Below are 22,010 nucleotides of genomic sequence, written 5' to 3' on the forward strand. Positions count from 1 at the left end.
AGAAAAAAATATATATTTTTTGTTTGGAGTGCACTTTGGGGGAGCACCCCTGATGCACATATCACCCCCTGGACAACACTACAGCACCCCTCTAGGACTACAGCCTTTATGGGACACTGCACAACACAGTCCAGCCAACCCCTATAGACTTTGGAGTGGACACAGCCCCTATGGACAACTGACTGCACAACACATCCCAGCCAGCCCCTATGACAGCAGCAAAACACAGCCCAGCCAGCCCCTATGGACAACAGCAGCACAACACAGCCCAGTCAGCCCCTATGGACTGAGAGTTCACAGTCCCTATGATCAACAGCAGCACAACACAGCCCAGCCAGCCCTAGCTCCCACCCTCCCTCTTCACTGTCCACAGCCGGAGTGAGAAATGGCGCCGACGCGGGGACCTTTTATAGAATCCAAAACCTGCGAGATCCGGAAGGCGGGATGATGATGTTTTGCCTCGATTTCAGTTCCGAGTCAGGCGGGAAAAGTCGAGCCTGACTCGGATACAACTCGGATCGGGGGGGCTCGGGGGGTTCGGATTTCAGAAATCCAAACCCGCTCATCCCTACTTAAAATGCTCACATCTCTATCCAGTTGTTTCCCTCCTTAAGGTTGTTCTATTTGAATTTTAAAGACGACATCAGTATTTACGTTACATTGTAAACTCCGTTAGGAGTGCACTTTGGAGACACAGCTTCCCAGTAAATTTGGAGTGTGTGCCACTTAACAAGGAGATCCAGAAAACCCAACCTGCTCCTTTACTACTATTTGTAAACGGAACCTTATGAACAAATATTAGAGTAAGAAATACTATTCTCTGTTTTTATGTTTGGTTTGTTGTGTTTAATGTATGTATCAGTGGCAAACGCAGGGTTTCTAGATGGGGGTTTCCAAATGCTTGATTTTAGAGTGAGTGTTGGCAGTCCATGAAGAGGGCATAATTAGTACTTAACCAGCTTTAATATGCGTCATACAAAGTGTATTGTGTGTCATAATTCCAGCATTTACAGGACCATTTACAGAATCACAGTAAGCCATCCTGCAGGGCCATCCTGCCTGAGATGAATGTTTTTATTTCAGATGGGGTGGATTTTACCTAGAGACTGCATGGCTGCAGCCCCCCCCCCCTTCTCCCCAGTAAAATTAGCCACTTCAGTGTGACTGGAGGTGGCTTCCCATTGGAAGCGCCACCTGCCAGACACGCATAGGACAGGCAGCCCCAGGGGGAGGTGCCTTCTCCCCCATGGACTACTAGTCCAGGCTGCGATTAGCAGAGAGCGGCTTCCAGTGGCAGCCACTGCTATGCCTTTCGGGCAACCTTACACGGCTTTTCGAGGTTGCAGTCCATGCAGTCCCCAGATGCCAGAGTTATGCGCATGCACTGCGCTACCGCTGCTTATGCGCAGTTCTCGGCGCTTGCCAGGTCTAATGCGCAGGCGCTGGGAGGCCACCGGCCAGACCAGCCAGCAGTAGCGGCAACCCCCCTCAGGTAAGAGGGCAGGAGCCACTGCTGGTGGCCACCATTCCAGAGCATTGGAGCTAGTCCGGGAGTCTGGGGGAGCAGCAGAAGAGCCCAGCACTGCCCTGGACATATAAGTACATGTTGGTCTCCTTATGTACTGGATAGTGTATTATTATACCATATTAATAATTAACCCTATTGATGGTCTATAGCAGTGCACCACTAACAGTGCATGTTTTCCAGATCTCCAAGTTGGTGCACAGGTGTATTTATTACTGGCTGACACATGTTAAAACAGGTGGAGCGCTTGGACCTTTTGTTCATTAATGTACTCAGCATAACTCATCTTACATATATGAAGAAGAACTCGCAATAATGTGTTCAGCACCTTAATTAAAGGTATACAGTGACTTTCATTGGTTATATAAAAGGGGTGGTCCCTCTTGGGTGCTCACCTCAGATGTCCCATTATGGTATACAGATGCGGAAAGGACCTCAAATTAACAAAACAAGGGATCAGAAAGGTCCCTGCTTGATTCAGTGGGAATGCTATGTTTTTACAGGTATCCCTAATCAGGGTACAGTTAAGATAATCATTGGCATTTTGGCCTTAGATCCAGACTTTCACCTATGGGTGCTTGTGCACTAGGTGAAAACTGAGACCTTACCTTGGGGTTTAAGGCTCACTGGTGCCCGGAAAGAAATGAGACGGAAAGAAAGACAGACAGATACAGAAGGTTCCAACTTCCCACTGCAACTATCCTTGTGAGAAAAACTTGAAACTAATTGTGCGCCACACAAATCTATCTAACTAAGCAAACAGAACCCTAAACTCACGGGTCTAATGGAACAAACAAAGAACAATCCTAACTTACAGGTGTGGTACACTAAGAACCTGAGCTCTACATTCTCTTTTTCCAATACTACACGGAGACACGAAGAAAAAGACAAACGCACAAATACACAATCACAATGGAAGTACAGTGTCTGTGAATATTACCCTATATTACATTATTGTAGGCCCTAGTGTCCTTGTCAGTAAGGAAAAACAGGGGTGATATTTGGTAAGAAAACAGGATTTTGGTGGGAAAACAGCCCTTGTGGGGAATTCATCGCCACAGGCCTAGTGCCTGAACCTAATTGTGGCCATGGGTCTAATGGCCGAATGCTAATAGTAGCTACCGACCTAGGGGTATATTTACTAAAGTGAGGGTTTTTAAAAGTGGGGGGGGGATGTCACCCATAGCATCTAATCAGAGTCTAACTATTACTGTATCTTCTATAAGATGCTATATAAATGTTAAGTAGAATCTGATTAGTTGCTATGGGCAACATCTCCACTTCAAAAAACCTGCACTTTAGTAAATATACCCCCTAGCCTGAATCTAAGTGGGCAACAGCCCTTGTGCCCATTCTAGCTTTGGGGAGTGGGCCTAGTGCCTGTTCTAGCTTTGGGACGTGGGCCTATCACCCATTCACATGGCGGTCTAGGGAGTTAAAGGTAGGTGCATTGGACCCACAGGTGCCTACCCGTTACAGAGATAGAGACTATAGTGGGGTGCATTGTTAAGCTCTTTTGCATGCTCCCACAGCAAGCCTCTCTGGTCCTCAGTTTCTTTCTTCAGCAGGAGTTAGCACTGTCCTCAAGGCTCAGTTGTCGGCTGACAGTCTTCTTCTGCTGTCCCCAAAGTCTTCTTGCTTGAGTGTGGCATCTTCTGGCCTCTTCCACTTCTATTGGAACTCTTCTTCATCAGAGGTTCGTCTTTTGCTCTCGCCGTAGACAAACTGAACTCCTAGCTCTTATGCCAGCTAATATTAGGTGGAGATATGACACAGCGAGCCGTGATTGGCTTACAGCAGGAAGCTCTATTTGGCCACCAGTCAGTGAACCACAATTGGCTCACAGCTGGCACCAAATTCAGGAATCTGCAAATGCTCCATCACTGGCGGTAGGCTCTGATGCCAAATCCCAGTGCCGACCACCGCAGGGTCCCTCATGGAAATCTACCTACAATTATGGCAATGGAATATGTTAAAAGGAAGCATTTATAATTTCTGAGAATAAACATTTTCTATGTATTCTGGTAGATAGTATATAAAGATATTTGCAAGTTAAACCCATTTGTTTCTATTTTTGCATTTATGATGCATCAATATATTATGCATTGCTGTATTGTACAGTACGGAAATAATTTAATGTGCTAGATTACATATAGCGTAAAACTAATTATGTCTTATAGCTGTATTCTATATGCTAAGCTCAGGCTTAACTGACCTGTGGCTATCCCACTGTTGATAAAATGGAAATATATGAAAACTCACAAATATCCAGGTGCTAATTTTGACAATGTAATAATACAAAATAATATTAAATGAAAACTGCTGCATGTAATGGCAAAAATAGCAGATTTTTACTCCAACCATTAAAAACCAACACAAATAGGGGGATGTATCAAACACTCTAAATGGACAAGTTGAGAAGTTACCATAGCATTAAATAAATAGAAATTATGAAAATTCCATACATATGAAATACATAATTATATTATACTATTTTAGTTCCATTAGTTATAGAGAACTCGTAACTCTGAACTGTAATGTTTCTATGGAATCCGTGACCAAGTCCCATTAATAGAGGTTAGTACTTAGGTTGTCACTTTTATGAACACAATGTCCACCAGCTGTAATTAACTTCTTACAAAACACGTAAGATTTTCTACTGTGAACCAACTGAGCTAGCAGCACATGTGGGGAGACGCCAACAGTGTTAGACTGTGCAGTAAATGCTGATCTGTTGGCCAGTCGGTTTGGCTGTGTTGTACGAGTAGTAGGTGAATAATGTGAATGATTACATACAGTCTAAGACAAAAGTAACCCTTCTCTTTAGAGACCTGTCATTTATTTTTTATAGCTGCATTCCATATGCTAAGCTAAGGCTTAAGTGGCTCTCCCACTGTTGATGAATAACAAGTGCCTACATGCCTTGCCAAACAAAATACAGCCATAAATGTCCTACCACTACCCCAGACCAATTCATTTATAGCTAAAATAAACACTTTTCTGTCTATTTGGCACAGCATTGTCATTAGCCCTGGGAACAACATAACATGTGGTCTAGCAGTAGATTTTTCAGCTGAAACTTATGCTGGGTACACACCATACTTGCCTACATACAGCTCCCTCCCTCCTTCCGGGAGGGAGCTGAATGTCATACAGCGGTGCGTGGCCGGGCAATGATAAAGTACCTGGAGCAGGGCCGATAGCGTGACCGCGCGATCGAGTCATCGTGGCCCGGCCCCCCCTCTTCACAATGGTGAAATTAACGGCATTGTGAAGCAGGAGGTGGGCCACGATGATGCGATTCAGCGTGAATCGCGTCACCCCCCCATCATTACTGCGGGGGGGACCGGATGGGTCGTCGGCCACCAGGAGGCTTGTCTGCCTTTCCGGGGGCCCGGGAGCAGCACCAGATATTCGGGAGGCTCCTGGCCAAATCGGGAGGGTAGGCAAGCATGGACACACTAGATCAACGGTTCAGCCGGTCGGATATGTCTGTGAATGACGTCGTATACAGATATATCCCCTATACACACCTAGCGATGCACTATAGATATATCGCCTGTTCAATAGGCAATATATCTATCAGTGTGTACCCAGCTTTAGATATCAGATGCTGGGCACACACTGATAGATATATATATCAGATGCACTAAAATAGACCTCAGCCATCTGGTAATATATGAAGACAAAAGATCCTATTTTTCAACCAAGGAATTGTTTTCTTTCCAATCACTTGTTTAATCAAGGTGATCCCTTGGGTTAAAATAATAAAACAAAGATATAAAAAAAGAATAATAAAGATTTAGGGGCCAATATAATAATATTGTCAATTGTTTCTTATTGCCGTATTATACGGCAATAAAAAATTATATTAATAAGGAATTTAACAGATTTCTCTTGCTAGGACCCGGGCTCTGGTAAGAGACCATCCGAGCTAAGAGTAAGAAGTAAAGGGATAGCTTATGCTATCCTTATACTGGGGGGCTGGGTACGGGATGCTGGTTCTCGGGATCCCGGCGGTCAGAATCACGACGCTGGCATCCCGACAGGGTTAGGCTACCCACACCTGTTGGTAAATATCCTAACCCTCCCCCTAAACCTAACCCTCCCTCCCCTCATCCTAAACCTAACCCTCCCCCCATAGCTTAAACCTAATCCTCCCCCCATGTAGCTTAAACCTAACCCTGCCCCCGCACCATAAACCTAAACCCCCCCAGTGCCTAACCCTAACCGTACCCCTGACCCTACTACTTACCATCGGGATGCCGGTGCCGGGATTTAAACTACGAGGGTTGTTCAAAAAGTAATGCCTAAATGCTCACAACTCAAATTTTATTATAGGTACAGATTTGAAAATTTGCAGTAAAATACTTTGAAGTCTTAGTAACAGAATGACTCTAATCAAAAAATTCACCATCTGCGCTCAAACATTTTCTCCACCTCTCAAGCCAAGCTGTGAATCCAATGTGGAAAATTTCCAGTGGTTGGTGTTTGACCCAGGAATGTATGGCGTTTTTAACAGCCTCTATGTCTTTAAAATGTTGACCCCGGAGACAGTATTTGAGAGGTCCAAACAGATGAAAGTCAGAAGGGGACAAATCAGGACTGTATGGTGGATGAGGCATTATTGCCCACCCTATTTTGGCAATGGGCGCAGATGTTGCCATCGAAGTGTGAGATCTGGCATTGTCGTGGTGTAAGATGACATTTGACAGTCGAATTGTTGACCTTTGTTTGCGTATGGCTTCTTTCAGCTTCTTAAATGTAATAATGTATCGATCACTGTTGATTGATTGGCTTGGTTCCAAGTAATCGATGAGAATAACACCTCGGCAGTCCCAGAAGAATGTGGCCATGACTTTGTTTATGGATCACTGTGATTTAAACTTTTTTGGCCTAGGTGAACTTGGGTGTTTCAATTTTTGATTGGGCCTTTGTTTCTGGGTCATAAAGGAATACCCAGGTCTCATCTCCTGTAATTAAATTTTCCAAAAACATCTCAGGGTTGGCTTCAAAGTTGGTCAAAAGGTCATTGCACACTTCCACCCTCTGGGCCTTATGACCCCTGGTTAATTGCTTTGGAACTCATTTAGCACACACTTTATGTTATCCCAAATCATTGATTAGTGTTTCTACAGTACCATGGCTACATTCAAGTTCATCACTGATACTGGTATCTCTGATAGTCACATGACGGTCTTTCTGAATCATGGCATCGACTTTGTGTTGGTTCTCTGCTGTCACTGCAGTTGATGGTCTGCCATTACGAGGTTTGTCACACACGGACGATTCTCCCAATTGAAAACACTTCATCCACCTTCTGACATTGCTGTAGTCAATTGTACGCTCACCATACACTTTATTCAGTCTTCTGTGGATTTCTGTAGCACTGCAGCCTTCTTTTTCCAGAAATTCAATGACTGCTCTTTGTTTCATCTTGGATTCCATGGTATTTCTTGGACTACCTAAACAAAAATACATATATATCTAGCAGACATATTAAATTACAAACTGACAAAGTTTCAAATAAATGTTGCATATTGTTATGAGCATTTAGGCATTACTTTTTGAACAACCCTCGTACATCGACTTCTGGGAATGGATAGATACCGGGGCCCAGATCCGAAAAGCTACGTTTTTTGGGTTTTTGTAAATTTGGCGTTTGCGGATAACCCATAGACAGCTATGGGAATTGCTTTTGCGGACAATAACAGAGGGACCACAGCATATATCTCCAATATCTGCAGTGGTACCCGCATAATAAATGGCCACACTACTTAAATAACGTGGCAAGCCTCTGAACACAATTGCCTGCAAATCTATTTTAATAAATATGCCTCTTATCAATGTTGGCAGTGGGGCCCTGGAAAATATTTTTAAAAAGTTGGGACAGCTGCTCCAATAGGTGAAGTATTAGTTATTCCAGAACACATCTGCCGCAATCAGGAGGGAAGGAGTATGCAGACTGCAGGGAGGGATCAGAAGACACTCCTCCAATAATGCTCTCTCCATAGTGCAGCCTTTTCCACACGGTTATAGGCTTCATAAATAGACAGCCTAGGGCCTGAGATATCAACGAGTTTTATCACTCACAATGAGGGATAAAACTAATTTTATATGATAAATGGTGCTCCAGCCAATCAGCTCTCAACTGTAATTTTTCAAACAGATGACAGTTGGGAGCTGATTGGCTGGAGCACCATTATCATACACAAGGAGTTTTGTCACTCTCTGTGAATAATAAACACCCTCTCACATTAACCTAAAGCCTAAAACAAAATATTCCTCAAACTTTAACCCTAGGCCTAAAATTCACCCTGAAAGCTAATCCTAGAACTGTTACCTAGATATAGCTTTAAAACTACTCTTTGTTGTGCTCCCACTGCCACAAAATATACAAATAATTGTTCAGCTTTCTGAAGAAACTTGATACACTATACTGGGAATATGGTTGCAATGACAAAGTGGTATGGGATCCTTCATCCTTGCATTAAGCATACTGATATCTAAAAACATCCCAGTAACATCCCTGTAGAGCTGGGTACACACCTTGCCATCATGTTGGCCGTTTGGGTGACCTGCCATCCTATCTAATGATTGGTAAGTGCATACACACTTACCAATCGTTCGGCCAATGTATCTGTGCTGACATCACAACTGGGCGGGCATTTCAGTTTGCCTGCGCAGTTGATCTGTCAGTCAAAGGCAGGTCCCTGCAGCCAGTATACGGGTGGTCGGCGGGTTGCCCGTACACACAGCCAGACGGGCCGATATATTGCCATCGTCTGTGCTGCAGGGCAGATGCAATATGTCTGCGAATTACGTAGTTCATAGACATATCGTCTGTACCCCTAGTTCTTTGGAACGGGCGATATATCTGCCAGTGTGTACTCAGCATGAAAAAATAAAATTTCAATTACTTGAAAGAACTTGAAAAGAGCTATAGAAATCGTACTATTTTTAAATAAAGAAAACCTTTTGTTCTTGTCTGTGAAGGAAAAAAAAGGAAAGAAATATTACAAAGAAAAAAGAAATGGATTCCTGGAAGGAACACAAGAGATCTTGGAGACAGTTTAAGAGCACAGTATCTGGCTATCTACAACACCTAATACTATGGAGAAACACTCTGCAAATGATTGGAGGTATGGTTGCTAAAGCATGTAATGATCATATACATATATCTCAAATCTGAGCACCCTCTTTATATTAAGGATAAGTTGTTGTCCTGTCACTGACTGAAGCAGAACAAGCCAAGCATAGTCAGGCTGGTGTGTTAGCACACAGCAGCGGAGGCCATTTTGCGGGGTCATGAGAGGACTGTCTAACGATTTACTAGGAACTAGTGCTGTCACAGATTCATGAATGTAGCACATCAACTGCACTCACTCTACCCTCACTAATGTCACTGCTTACTAATGAGTTGATCGTCTGCATTCTTACAAAATTGAGATCGTCGCGCACAATGGCTGGCTATCCCATGTACGGATGACAGATGCACTTGAAATGCCTTTTCTTTGTTAGTCCCAGTGAATACGGTCAGGGATGTAACTAAGTATTGGAAGGCCCCATAGCAAAAGTTTGTAAGGGCCCCTATGTACCACCCGATGGGGAAAAATATACAGTATATCACATGTAACATTGACATGGAAAATGGGCCCCCATCAGCTCTATGCCTCATAGCAGTTGAACCCCTTGTACCTATGCTAGTTATGCCCATGAATACGGTTAATTCTAGGATGGTTTATTTTATATATTAAAAACACAGTTTGAGAAAATTGATGATCTATTCTGTTTTCAATGTGCAATCTAATCACAAGCTCCAATTTTAGAATGACGAATCATTGTGAATTCTAAAGAAATACTAACCTGGAAACCTGAGTTGAATTGTACCCAGCACAGGGGCATGTGTATGCTAGACGTGTTATTAATGTGGCTGGCTATGGGAAGACCCAAGGAAAGATACTTGCTGCCTCGTTGCCTGTTTTCTTACGGAGCTTATTTGTTTAAATTATTTACAGAGCCATATTACAGTTACCTTGTGTGCATAATACATGACATATGAAACCTTGTTAGGCTTACAACATGGCACATTACATCCTGTTAGGGTTATCACTTGGCATAGACACATTGCTGTACAAATTACATATTTGCTGTGTGTAGGTTGGCATGAAGTGGTGTAATATGGGCACTGTGGAATATGCTGGCACTATATATATATATATAATGTTAATAATAGGGCACTTTTTGTATATGCTAGGCATTAGGATTGTGTGCACAGTATTCACTTTTTCTGTCTAATGGGAATAATAACTATTTACAAACTTAGCATATGCCCCATTTATCATTGTATATTTGCGGCTTAATCCCCAGAAACACCCTTTTTTTGGAGTTAACCATAATTATTAAGTTTCCCCCAGATGTATCACAGAGGGACTGCAGCAGATATCTCCGATACCTGCCGTGGTCCCCCATTCCCACCGGCGGACACGTCCCCCATAGGTTTCTATGGGGGATGCGATGCTGCCAAATTTACCAACTTTCAGAATGAAAAGCATGCCGGAGATTGGCCCCTGCAGCTACCGCCTATGGGCAGATTCAGCCGGCCAAGGGTTGCCCCAGAACCCTCCCCAGGAAATGGGTGCTGTGGATGTGCGGTCATTGGGACTGTGCATTCGCAGCAGCCATGGCAGCACTTAGAGCACATCGCTGGGACGGGCTCTTTTCTGAGCCCCTCTCCCTGCAGGTGCTCTATAATACATCCCGCCAATGTAATTGCATTCTGCAATGCGATCATGGGCGCTAATATCGCCCCCGATCGCATTGCAAATGTGATTTAGAATAAATGGACCTATATCTTTTATTAATTAGTTTTCAGTATATAATCACCTTACTTACAAGTGGATGGACACTATCGCCTTACAAACCATTATAATAAAATATTTTTATTTGTAGAAGAATGGGGGTCTTGTTTTGGTTTTATATACCTGATAGCTGTTCTAAAAAATTATACATTGTGGTAATTTTCATAATCACCTTTAATGAAATTCTGATTGTAACAAAAATGCATGTTATATTTTATACGCAAATCTTTTAAATACAAATAAATGAATCATTAATGGTCATTCGTTAACATGTTCTGTTCCTCTATAGGACATTTTGGAACCGGAATCCAGTCCTACTTCACTTTCCTCCGGTTTTTGGTGATAATGAACTTTGGGACCTTCCTCCTAATTGGTGGATTCATTGTAATTCCCAACATTTTATTTGAAAAGCAAAATTTTGAACAGACCTTTCTAAGTACTAACTCATCTGGTGAGTATATAGGTTTCATAATGGCTAAAGAGGGATAAAGTAAGATTTGTCTTTCCTATTCTTTATGAAATGAGCTTAAATGTTTAATTAGTTGTATTCCTTCTATATAAATTATTTTGTTATTGTAAACAAATAAATATGAAATACTGTTTTGTTATATTACACTGATCATTACAGAAAGTAATGCTGGGTATATACTTGGCGATGTATAGTTTGTTCTATCAATATATATTGCCAGTGCATTGGCGGTTGTGCACACCCAGTATGTCTGTAAATGATGTAGTTCACAGACACGTCAGGTCGGTCCTGTAGCACAGCCATTGCAGATATATCGGTATGTACGGGCGACCATAATTGAGCGGGCAAATGTAAATACCCGCCCAGTTGTGATGTCAGGCAATGCATATAGAACGGCCAATTGGTAAGTGTGTATAGCTTACCAATCTGCCTCTTGGATGGCGGATTTGTCTGCCGACCGATCCGGCATCCTAGTGTGTATCCAGCATAAGACCCGCCAGACGCAGATAGGCACTAATTTAACTGACCTAGGGGAAGATGTATCAAACCTTCTAAAGAGGACAGATGAACCGCTCAGCTACTAGACGTCTACCATAGAATGTACTAGGTAAATGATAGCTAGAAGATTATTTGTTGCTATGGGAAATTTCTCTATTTGTCCTCTTTAGAAAGTATGATACATTGGACCCCCGCCCCCTTCCCCCCCACCAGACTTTGAAAATGTGTCCTGTCCAGCAGCGCCTCCTCTTCCCTGAGGGGGGGCTGCCGCTGCTGCTGGTCTGGCCGGCCGGTTCCTGGTGCCTGCGCAATGGATCTAGCAGGCGCTGGGACTGGCTCATGCACATGAGCGGCGGTGGCGCCACGCATGCGCATAACACCGGCTTCTGGGGACTGTATTAACTGCAACCCCAACATGCCGTGTAAGGCTGCCCGCAAGGCAGAGCAGTAACTTCCACTGGAAGCCGCTCTCTGCTAATCGCAGTCTGGCTTGGCAGTCCCAGGGGGAGGAGGCACCTCCCCCTGGGGCTGCCTGTCCTGTGCGTGACTGGCAGGTGGTCGGTGGTGCTTCCAATGGGAAGCAGTCACAGACTGCAACTTGTTCACTGAAATGACAGATTTCCCTGGGGGGGGGGATTGGGGGCTGCTCTTGTCCTGTCTGATGATGCAAGAAGTAGATCCAAACCAAAGAACTACCAAACAGAGAAGCCAAGGTCAGGAACTGGCAATAGAAAAAAATAGCGTAAAAAATAGTATAATGGGGTATACCCATTGCCTTTGTGTTCTTAATGACCTTGACCCTCATTCAGAGCCGCTCGCTAGCGGCCGTACGCTCGTACACATCTGCGCATGCGTACGGTTTTTAGTACGCATGCGCGAACCAGTCAGTGCGGACAAAAATCGTTTGTACGATATATAGCGAGTGCCTGCTATTTTGAGTGACAGAATGAGGCGTATGTGGGTGGTAACAGGGGAAGGTGCTTGTAAACGGGGAGTGGAGATCAGAACGCAGGCGTGCTTAAAGGTCAAAACGGGCGTTTTAAGGGTGTGCATAATTAATACAGCAGCGTCATTGACCACGTCACTTGGTTTTTTTTAACTCAGAACTGCTCGCAAAATAGCGGTTGAAAAAACCAACCACAAGAATAGCGAGCAGTTCATACGCTGTACGATGTACTCGATTAATCTAATAAATAGCGGACATGACGTATGGTGCGAGCGGCCAGGGGGCGTTTTTAACAAATAAACGAGCGTATGTTTTGCTCGCTCGTTCAGACTTAGAGGTGTGAACAGACTGCAATTTGCGAACGGATCATTTGAATAGCCACCCCTTGTTTTAGAACGAACGACCGCAAATAGCGAGTGGCTCTGAATGAGGGCCCTTGTTGATAATAATGGGCATTTTGTATTAGTTTCTAAGAGGAAATGAAACACTTATAAGTTGATGTTCATATACTATGAGTTGAAACCCAAAAATGAGTTGCATATTATGCTTATTTTTAATCGATCATAATCATCTTCACTGATAAATTAAAATGTATTTCTACTCAATAGCATTGAGTTGTTATTCATTCAAAAGTACTGTGTTAGCCCTACTTAAGAGCATGTAAGGCCACTATTTATTATTAATATGTATCAAAGACTGTATTATTTTGCTCATTAATATACATCAAATCACTAAAGTGTTTATACTTAATTAGATGTGACCAGTGATCGAAGTGGGGGTATGGAAAATAAATTTGGGTTCTCTTTTCAAAAGTGTTCCAATATGTATCAGGTCTTACAGAATCCTTAGTAATAAAACACAATGGCCCCCACAGGAAATAATAAAACACATTAGCCCAGACAGGAAAAACAAACAAACACATAGGTCCCCACAGGAAAATAATAAAACTCATAGGCTTCACATGGAAAAAAAACACACATTGGCCCCTACAGAAAAAAAAAAAAAAAAATAGACTCACGCTCAATCACTGTCTGTCTGGGACAGGACAGTCACACTCTGGTGTTCTGCTTGTGGGCTGTGGCGTCCTCCACGTGGCTTGGCAGCTAGTGCAGTCAGTTTCAGCAAAGACTCTCAGATAGCCACACAGCGTCATGGCTCAGCAAGTGAGCGGCTCCACCAGTGCGAAGCCTCCTCTCCTCTGAACAGTGGCACAGCTGTGTACCTGTCAGAGCGTGGAATCAGTGTCAGCAGCGGGCAGTGTTGTATGTCTGGCTGAGTTATCATACTCATTAGCATCTTACGTGTGTTGTGACCACATTGCTTATTCCATTTATTGCATTTATCACACAAATGCATAAGGAAGCCTTCAAAGAATTGTACAACACTACTACATTTGCAGATCCAACAGAGTTGCCAAGGGAAAATCTACTTATCACTGTGATATGTATTTGTCTCCAATGGTTCTTATCTGAAAATAGTAATACTGTGATCCAGTGGTCTGTATAGTGCATAGTGTTTGTGCTCTTGAAAGAAGACTATAAGCAGAATTTCCCAAAGTCCACCATCAGTGGCGTAACTAGGGTATTTGGAGCACAGTGCAAATGTTAAAATGGAGCCCACCCCCCTTATGTGCGCACGCCGAAGGCGCGTGCGTCAAAAAAAATGGGCGGGTCACTTAAAAATGGGGTGTGTCAACATAACACACACCCCTTTATCGTCACTCTGAACATTCCTTTCCATATGCACCTTAACCCCAGTAGTGCTCCTTATACAGTACCCCCAGTATGCAATGTCCCCAGTTGTGGTCCCTCTTATTCAGCCCCTCATTAGTTCCCCTTATTCAGTGCCCCCAGTAGTGGTCTCCCTTATGCAGTGCACCATGTAGTGACACCCCCCATGAAGTGCCCCCAGTAGTGGTCCCCTTTATGCAGTTCCCCTTATATAGTGCCCCCAGTAGCAGTCCCCCCAATGCAGTGCCCCCAGTAGTGGTACCCCCTTATGCAGTGCCCTTTATATAGTGCCCCCAGTAGTAGTCCCCCGTATGCAGTGCCCCCAGTAGTATCCCCCTCCCAGTTGTAGTCCCCAGTAGTGCCCCACCCCCAGTAAATGTCCCCCCTCCCCCCCCCCCTGATGTGCAGACACACAAGTAAAAAAAAAATGAAAAAAATACACTTACCTGAACCCATGCTTCGGCCACTGCTCCCGCCGTCGCTTGTCAGTCCTCCCGGGCTGGCGCGCTCAGCATTATGGGAGAGACTTCATGACGTCTCTCCCATTATCCAATGCAAGAGCCGGAAGGCGGAGCTCATGAGTTAGCTCCAGCCCGGCTTTTGCAGTGGGTGCTGCAGCAGTCAATGAGAGTCTGTCTGACTCTCATTGGCTGCTGGTTATCACACACATCACTGCCGCGCTGGCGGCGATGCGTGTGTAAAACTGAGCCCTGCCCGCTTCCCAACCTCCTCCTGGCGCTATTGGGTAAGCACTCAGGGGGAGGGAAGGGGCTCGGCTGTGCAGCACAGGACTGGCGCTGGGCGCAGGGAAGCCTAGCGCCGGTCCTGTGTAAATATTTAGTGCTGACCGCATACACTGCGGTCGGCGCTACAATACCTAACTAGGGCTGGCTGGTACCGTGCCAGCGGCGCCCATCCACGCCGCCAGTCCTACAGCGCCCAGGACACCCGCCCTGCTCGACTCCCCTTAGTTACGCCACTGTCCACCATTACAGTCCAGGTTTTAAGGATATCCATGCTTGAGTCCAGATGGTTAAATCAAATTGACTGAGGTACTAATTAGGTCACCTGTGCTCAAACATGGATATCCTTAAAACCTGGACTGTAATGGCGGAGTTTGGGAACCTCTGCTATAAGGACTTGTGGAGTAGAAGTTTTAGAATCATAGAGAACAGGCCCGGATTAAGGGGTGGGGGCGACAGAGCGGCTCCCGAGTTCCCTCATGAGCGTCACGTGACATATCATGTCCGTGATGCTGATCATTGATGTCGGGCCTCAGGAGCTGCTCTGCGCTGTATGCAGCTGCGCTGACTGTGCTGCTGCATTCATAACACAGAACCAGAAGGTAAGTAATCAGCGGGGGTGGGATAGGGGTAGGCTTCATATGGCTGAGGGGGTAGGCTCTGTGTGGCTTGGTGGGGGCCCCCACATCTTAGTTGCCCCAGGGCCCCCATAAACCTCAATCTGGCCCTGATATAGAACATTCCAGCAAATTAAAAAATGAAGGGCAAAATTTACTAAGCAGCGGGTTCTAAACCCCGGCGGTTTGACGGCGGGTTCTAAAGCCAGGGGGTTTGGTGGCAGTTTGGCTGCAGTTTCTAAATGACAGCCCTGTGCTATTCTATTCTAAAATTTGTTTTGACGGTGGTTTTGCAGCGGTTTTGACCTTGGTAAATCTGTGGATAGCAAAACCGCCGCCAAACCACCAGGGTTTAGAATCCGCCGCTTAGTAAATTTTGCCCGTAACCTCAATCACATGCATTGTCCATAATGGCTATTATTTCTTTGCAATAGGATGTTACATGTACAATCCAAATCCTCAGGGACTAGAAAGATTCTACATCTTCATCATGAACATTCTGATGGGAACGGTGAGCATCTAAGTGGATCTTAATGAATGTATATTTGATGTGTGATATTTACTTTTTAATGCCTATACTCTATGTCAATGATTTCTAACAGCTGGTTGGAACTTGTTTGTCTGTTACTGTGCCAGGTTGGAATGATCACACTAACAGTGATAGAAAAACAAAAAGCCATGAATGAAGTTGTACATCTACAACAGGAATGATATGCTAACTATGCTTATTTCCAAACTAACAATAGGAGCGTGCACTGAACAAGAATTTTTGGCAGTGGTTGTCATGATAAAAAAAATACATTGCTTGTCGTCTTTCCAAGAATCAGTGCATCTCTATCTGGTTCTAAATTAGTATGAGTTTTAAGCTAAATATTTCAATTCCAGCAGGGCATGGGAAGACATAGAGTAGTCATGAGTAATGATACCTTTTATGTACTAGTGCTCAATCTACAGCACCATTCTAAATAAACTTTTAGATAAACCCTCAAGAGCAGGTTTTGGCTGGGGTTTGTAGTTCCACAAAGGTAGCCTGATACAAGTTTCCACAGCTGTACCTTACAGATCTGTGCTGGACATCATTCGGACCTCTAGCTGTGGATGAGCTTGTAGCTGGAGAGCTACAGGTTTATTAGGTGAATGCTTACTTGGTATAGCATAAGCAATACTCAGTCTGTAGCTGTTGCCATAATTTGACAGTTGTTATGTTATTAAAGACTCGGCTGCATGTGACAAGTCTATGGGGTCTATTTACTAAGCCTTGGATGGAGATAAAGTGGATGGAGATAAAGTACCAGCCAATCAGCTCCTAACTGCCATGTCACAGGCTATATTTGAAAAATGACAGTTAGAAGCTGGTTGACTGGTACTTTATCTCCCTTGACTTTATCTCCAACCAAGGTTTAGTAGATAGACCCTATGTCTTGATGTGAGTAGCGGAACGTAGGCCTTCAGGAAGCCACAGCCTGGGAGTTAGAAAGAAGTAAGGTCCTAGAATAGTGATGTGCGGTTACTGTCTTATTGGTGTACGGATATTGTGTATCAAATGCAAAGGCATAATTACCATAGCAGTAAGAGTATGCATGTAAGTTCTCATAGGCAAGGCCCTCCATCCTCAGGTATGTCCCTCGCACTATCCTTGCTTCCAGTGCTCATTGCTTCTGTCTCACAGGCCCTTTCAGCTATTCTGGCTCTGTGTGGTCACCCATCGTTGGGTACAAGCTCAATGAGTGGGAGATGTATCAAGCAGTGAAAAAAATGGAAAAATTAAGTTGCCCATAACAACCAATCAGCTTCAAGGTAGCATTTATCAAGTACAGTCTATTAAATTATTGAAGTTGGTGGGTTGCTATGGGCAGCGTCTCCACTGGTCCACTTCTCCACTCTTTTCATTGCTCGATACATCTCCCCCTGAGTGCTGATCTGTCTTTCGCTCCCTCTGACTTACCTCCATTTCATACTTGTCTACTCTCTAGGACTGTCTAGGGGTATTCCCGAATTCACAAGCACTTCCGGCTTATTAGGTCACCATCCAGCATTAAGCCCATTTCCCAGTGAAATGGGTAGGATGGTGGCACAATGACATGATTCTCAGGAGCCTAATCATGACTAGTGCCTGGCCGCACCCCATCAGTGATCAGCTGCATGTCCCCTCCAGGAACTCTACCAAGAGCAAAGAGTTCAAAGTTGGCAAGTATGCTCCACTTGTCTGTCAAGCTACAGTGAGTTTCCCAATCCTGGCCTCTTGTGCGTCTCTTATCTAGTTTGTAAGTTTTTTGCTAGTTCCAAAGATGTGTCACCGTACAGTTACTGTAGTTTTGAAAGATCATGCTTTACTGTTACTTTGTATATTCCCTGTACAGCGCTGTGGAAACTTTTGTGGCACCTTGAAAAATAAAGTACAGTATAATAATAGTAGCAGCAGAGTGAACAGTTATTATGGCACCCGCAGCTGAGACGGCCCAATCCCTTGTATATGAGTTTTTCACAACTAGGTTATACACTGGGGCTCTTATAATATGTAAATGGCATCCACAGATGTTTAGTTATACCCATGGTCAATGGCATCACTATATGACACAAATGGGTCTATTTACTAAGCCTTGGATCGAGATAAAGTGCCAACCAACCAGCTCCTAGCTGTCATTTTTCAAACACAGCCTGTGACATGGCAATTAGGTTCTGATTGGCTGGTACTGTATCTCCATCCAAGGCTTAGTAAATAGACCCCAAAGTTCATGCATGCAACTTTATGTTTTTCCACTTGAATGCATTTTACATGTATAATGTTCTGTTCATCCTTCTAGGGCTTTATGGAGCTCACGTATATGTTTTACGGCTTCTACAAGAACACAGCTGTGAATTTAACGTCCTTCTACTACAATATCCCCCTGGCCTATCTCATAACCACCCTGATTTACTTCCTGCTCAGCCTACTGTGGACTGTGGTTAGGTGAGGAAAAGCAGCAGGCTCGCCATTCACCAGCCTGGCGCAAAACTGAAATTACGCCATTCTCACCCCCTTATACAAATACTAAACATTTTTATTGAGTAATGTTCATTTTGGAATACAAACACTGTAATCATCATTATCATGGCTATCAATCAGGTAAAAACTCCTGAATCAACTCTTATAGCAATTCTAAATTCTAATTCTTTTGTAACATCATTTTGCCCCCAGAACCTGATGCCTGAGACAGCTGCCTAAGTATGACTTAATATTGGTACATCCTTTTTAACTAAAATAAACTTTAATCACATCAACGTCACTTGTATGCAACACACAGGCACCCCACTTGCACAGAAATTATTCAGTACACATTTACCAACATCCGCATATTTCTGTTTAAAAATATTTCGCCCCAAGTCGCACTGTGGTCATGAAAATGACAACTTGCATTTACCAGGTTTGGGGCGTCAGGACAGATTTGGTAAACTATTCTCTGTTTGTGCAAGAGAAACGAGTTTTCAACTACTTTTTCCCAATTCGCTTACTCCTCTTTTTAGAGGACAGTGTAGATAACAGATTAAAATTGAGATATTTGAAGACTAATTTTTCTACCCTTCCCATTTGGTAGCAATCATTCTGGAAGCGCAGACCTTTTTCAGGGTGTGACACATTTGTCCCCTGGGACACTAGTCCCCTGGGACCTGAATTTAGTGTTAAGAACAATCTCCTTTTAAACTACTTGATACAGTGGTGTTACAGATTATCACATGGAAACAATTTTTCTTTGGCTATTCCTAGTACCCAGTGTGTGTCAGAACTGGCAGCTTTATCTTGCAAATCGCATTACTTAATCTTTCATTGGGATACATATGACAGGTCAACACTGCCTATATAGACAGTACAATTTAGACACCAGTACGTCAAAGCACTTGTAATGCTACTTAAAGCAAATGTTCAAAGCTCCATTTAAATCCAGACAAAGCAATTCTAACACTAGGTTAGTATGTATGGAGGAAGATAAGATGTCATTAGGGCCTTGAAAATTTATGTTGTAAGGACAGTAGATCGTACGATCTTGTCTTATATGATGCCTACAAAAGGGCCTGGGTCCAAACAAACGATTGCCTAATGGATGACTGATGTGATACACTACACTTACATTGGGCCAGGGGAACTCATTCCTTACACTATGGGCTTAATTCAGAGGCGGCCGTACGGTCTACGACCGCACGGCCGCCTCGATGTTTGTCCAGTGCGCATGCGCACGAGGGAGCCGGCTCCCTCGTGCGCATGCGTGAGACCCGCTACGACCGACAGCGCCGGTCGTAGCGGGTCTCTTTCCAAAGGGGTCGAGCTGTCGATGTTGATTGACAGCTCGCCCCGTTTGGAAGGCGGGCCGGGGGGGTGGCAGCCCAAACGGAGGCGTTCCCATGGGAACGCCTACCGTTTGGGGGAGGCCCCACTGACATCACTAGTGATGTCAGTGGAGAGCTTCCGGCTCTGACAGAGCCAGAAGCTCTCCGGGGCTTACGACAAGTGAGACCCTACCCTAGGGTCTCGTCGTAAGCCCTGATGGTTGCGATGGTCTATGACCATCGCGACCATCACCCGAGCGGTCGTTAGAGCTGTGGGTGTTAACCCACAGCCTAACGACCAAAACAGAGGCGGGCGGTCAGGATGCAAGCGGCCGCCCAGTTTCTGAGCGACCGCTTGCATCCTCCGACCGCCTCTGAATGAGGCCCTATATGTGGCCCATTTTACAAGAACGGTGAGCTCCAAGTACAGTAGACGGTGCAGTACTGAGCTTGTACTCTGTCAGCCACCCAAAGAGGCAGCTTTGTAATGATCTGCCGACTGCATGTACTCTTGCTGCAGGGACAGCCAACGCTGACATCTCAGCCCAAACATTGAGTGGTCAATTTGTAAAAAAGACAAATCAAAGGTGCACAACTCCAAATGACTGATTATATATAAATACATTATGCAATAAAACTTTTCAATAAATAAATAGAGGTTTTTAGCATAATCATGGCCAAGGTTATGGGCCTACCCATCATATCCAGGTAACCTCTGTAGGGTAGGTCCCTAACATACTAGGGTTCAAATCCAGAGTGCAGGACACCCCCAAATCAGCGCAGCCGAGCCACCCCAGGGCATCTCTCTAATGAGAAAGGTGAGGTGCAAAGTAAGATAGGTACGAGTAGCTATGGCTGCATATATAGGATGGATAAGTGAAAATATAATTATAATAAACAAACAGTAAAAGTGTTAAAATGTGCAAAAAAGGAAGAATGTGTTATAATGCGATGCCCTGAAGCAGACCAACCAAAGCAATCCAGGGGACCCACGCCCCAAAAATCAATCCAAAGTTGCACTACAGTATATAATTTGTAGGACTTACCTAAATTGTGCCTATTACTAGTGTGCATTCACAATGCCAGACTCCATGCTTTAAACCAATAAGGGAGGGGTGCTAGTCCAGGCTGAAGGTGTCTCATGCCCCCAAACCAGCTCAGCCGAACCACCCCAGGGCATCGCTCTAATGATAAAGGTGAAGTGTAAAGTAAGATAGGTAAGAGCAGCTACGGCAGCATCTATAGGATGGAGAAGTGAAAATACAAATATATTAAACAAACAGTAAAACAGGTAGCACCTCCCATTATATATATATTCAGGGCGTGCAGTCTAGGACCCTTTCCTATACACTCCGATTTGTAAATATGTATAGCTTACCAATTGGCCGCTCTGAAGGCTGATCGGTCTACTGCCCGATCGGTTGTCTCAATGTGTACCCAATATAAGTTAATGTTTCCTGTTAAATGTTTCTTTTTGGGGGGGGGGCGGGGGGGGCACAAAACTCTACAGTGTTATCGAAAACACTGATGGTGAGATCTATGTACAGCAGGCGACACATCTTGTAGCCTGTAGGTTCGGTGCAGATCACAACATTCCAGCTAATAAGACAATGACCTAATGTATTAAAGGGGTGTGCGCCCAGCTGTGTTTTGATCTTTTTATTTTATAATGCATGGATTAATTGTATTAGGAGAGGAAAAGCAATATGATACTTATTTCAATCAATATGCTTTCAATTTCTCATTTCAGATCTGTTCAGGGTTTCAAACAGAGTCTGGTAACACAGGATGTTTCAATGACCAATTACACTGATAAAGTCTTTGCAGGCTGGGATTTCTGCATGAAAGATGAGAAAATCGTTATGCTAAAACAGAAGAGTATCCAATATGAGCTGAAGGTCAGGACTCCCTATTAGGCTATACGTCAGCCAGATTGGTTTAGTATTGGCATGTGTCCCAAAACAATCATCACATTACTTAACTGATATTTGCCTTCAGACCGCAACATTTCATAATATTCCCACTTGATTTTTAAAGTGGAAGACTGAGGATATTTGTATTTAATTCAATTTAATGTGTACATTTATTTTGTGTTTGTGTCTGTACCTATTTGTATTTTACATGTTAAATGGGAATCGGTATGACATACCGCCGGACCTAAGCCCGGCGGATGAAATACCAATGCCGGAAGTCCGGCAGATGAAGATCCTGACGGTGCCTCCCCTCTCACCCCCCCCCCCCTAGCCTTAACTCTCCCTTAGGGGTGCCTAACCCTAACCTCCCTCCCTAGTTGCTAACCCTAACGTCCCCCCAGGGGTG

The 22,010-nt window shown here is 44.1% G+C and overlaps 1 protein-coding gene across 2 annotated transcripts in view; it reads left to right on the plus strand.

Moving 5' to 3' along the window:
* TMC4 (transmembrane channel like 4) overlaps positions 1-22,010 on the plus strand; it is a 69,570-nt gene that overhangs the window by 18,057 nt on the left and 29,503 nt on the right. For both annotated transcript variants that reach the window (XM_088450996.1, XM_088450995.1), the window contains 5 exons: positions 8,522-8,667; positions 10,676-10,837; positions 15,824-15,900; positions 18,194-18,339; positions 21,442-21,589. In XM_088450996.1, the coding sequence (XP_088307122.1) occupies positions 8,522-8,667; positions 10,676-10,837; positions 15,824-15,900; positions 18,194-18,339; positions 21,442-21,589 (679 nt within the window). The remainder of the gene's footprint in view (positions 1-8,521; positions 8,668-10,675; positions 10,838-15,823; positions 15,901-18,193; positions 18,340-21,441; positions 21,590-22,010) is intronic.

The sequence above is a fragment of the Taudactylus pleione genome, unplaced genomic scaffold (assembly GCF_031769625.1).
Source record: "Taudactylus pleione unplaced genomic scaffold, aTauple2 ptg000535l, whole genome shotgun sequence".
Taxonomy (NCBI): domain Eukaryota; kingdom Metazoa; phylum Chordata; class Amphibia; order Anura; family Myobatrachidae; genus Taudactylus; species Taudactylus pleione.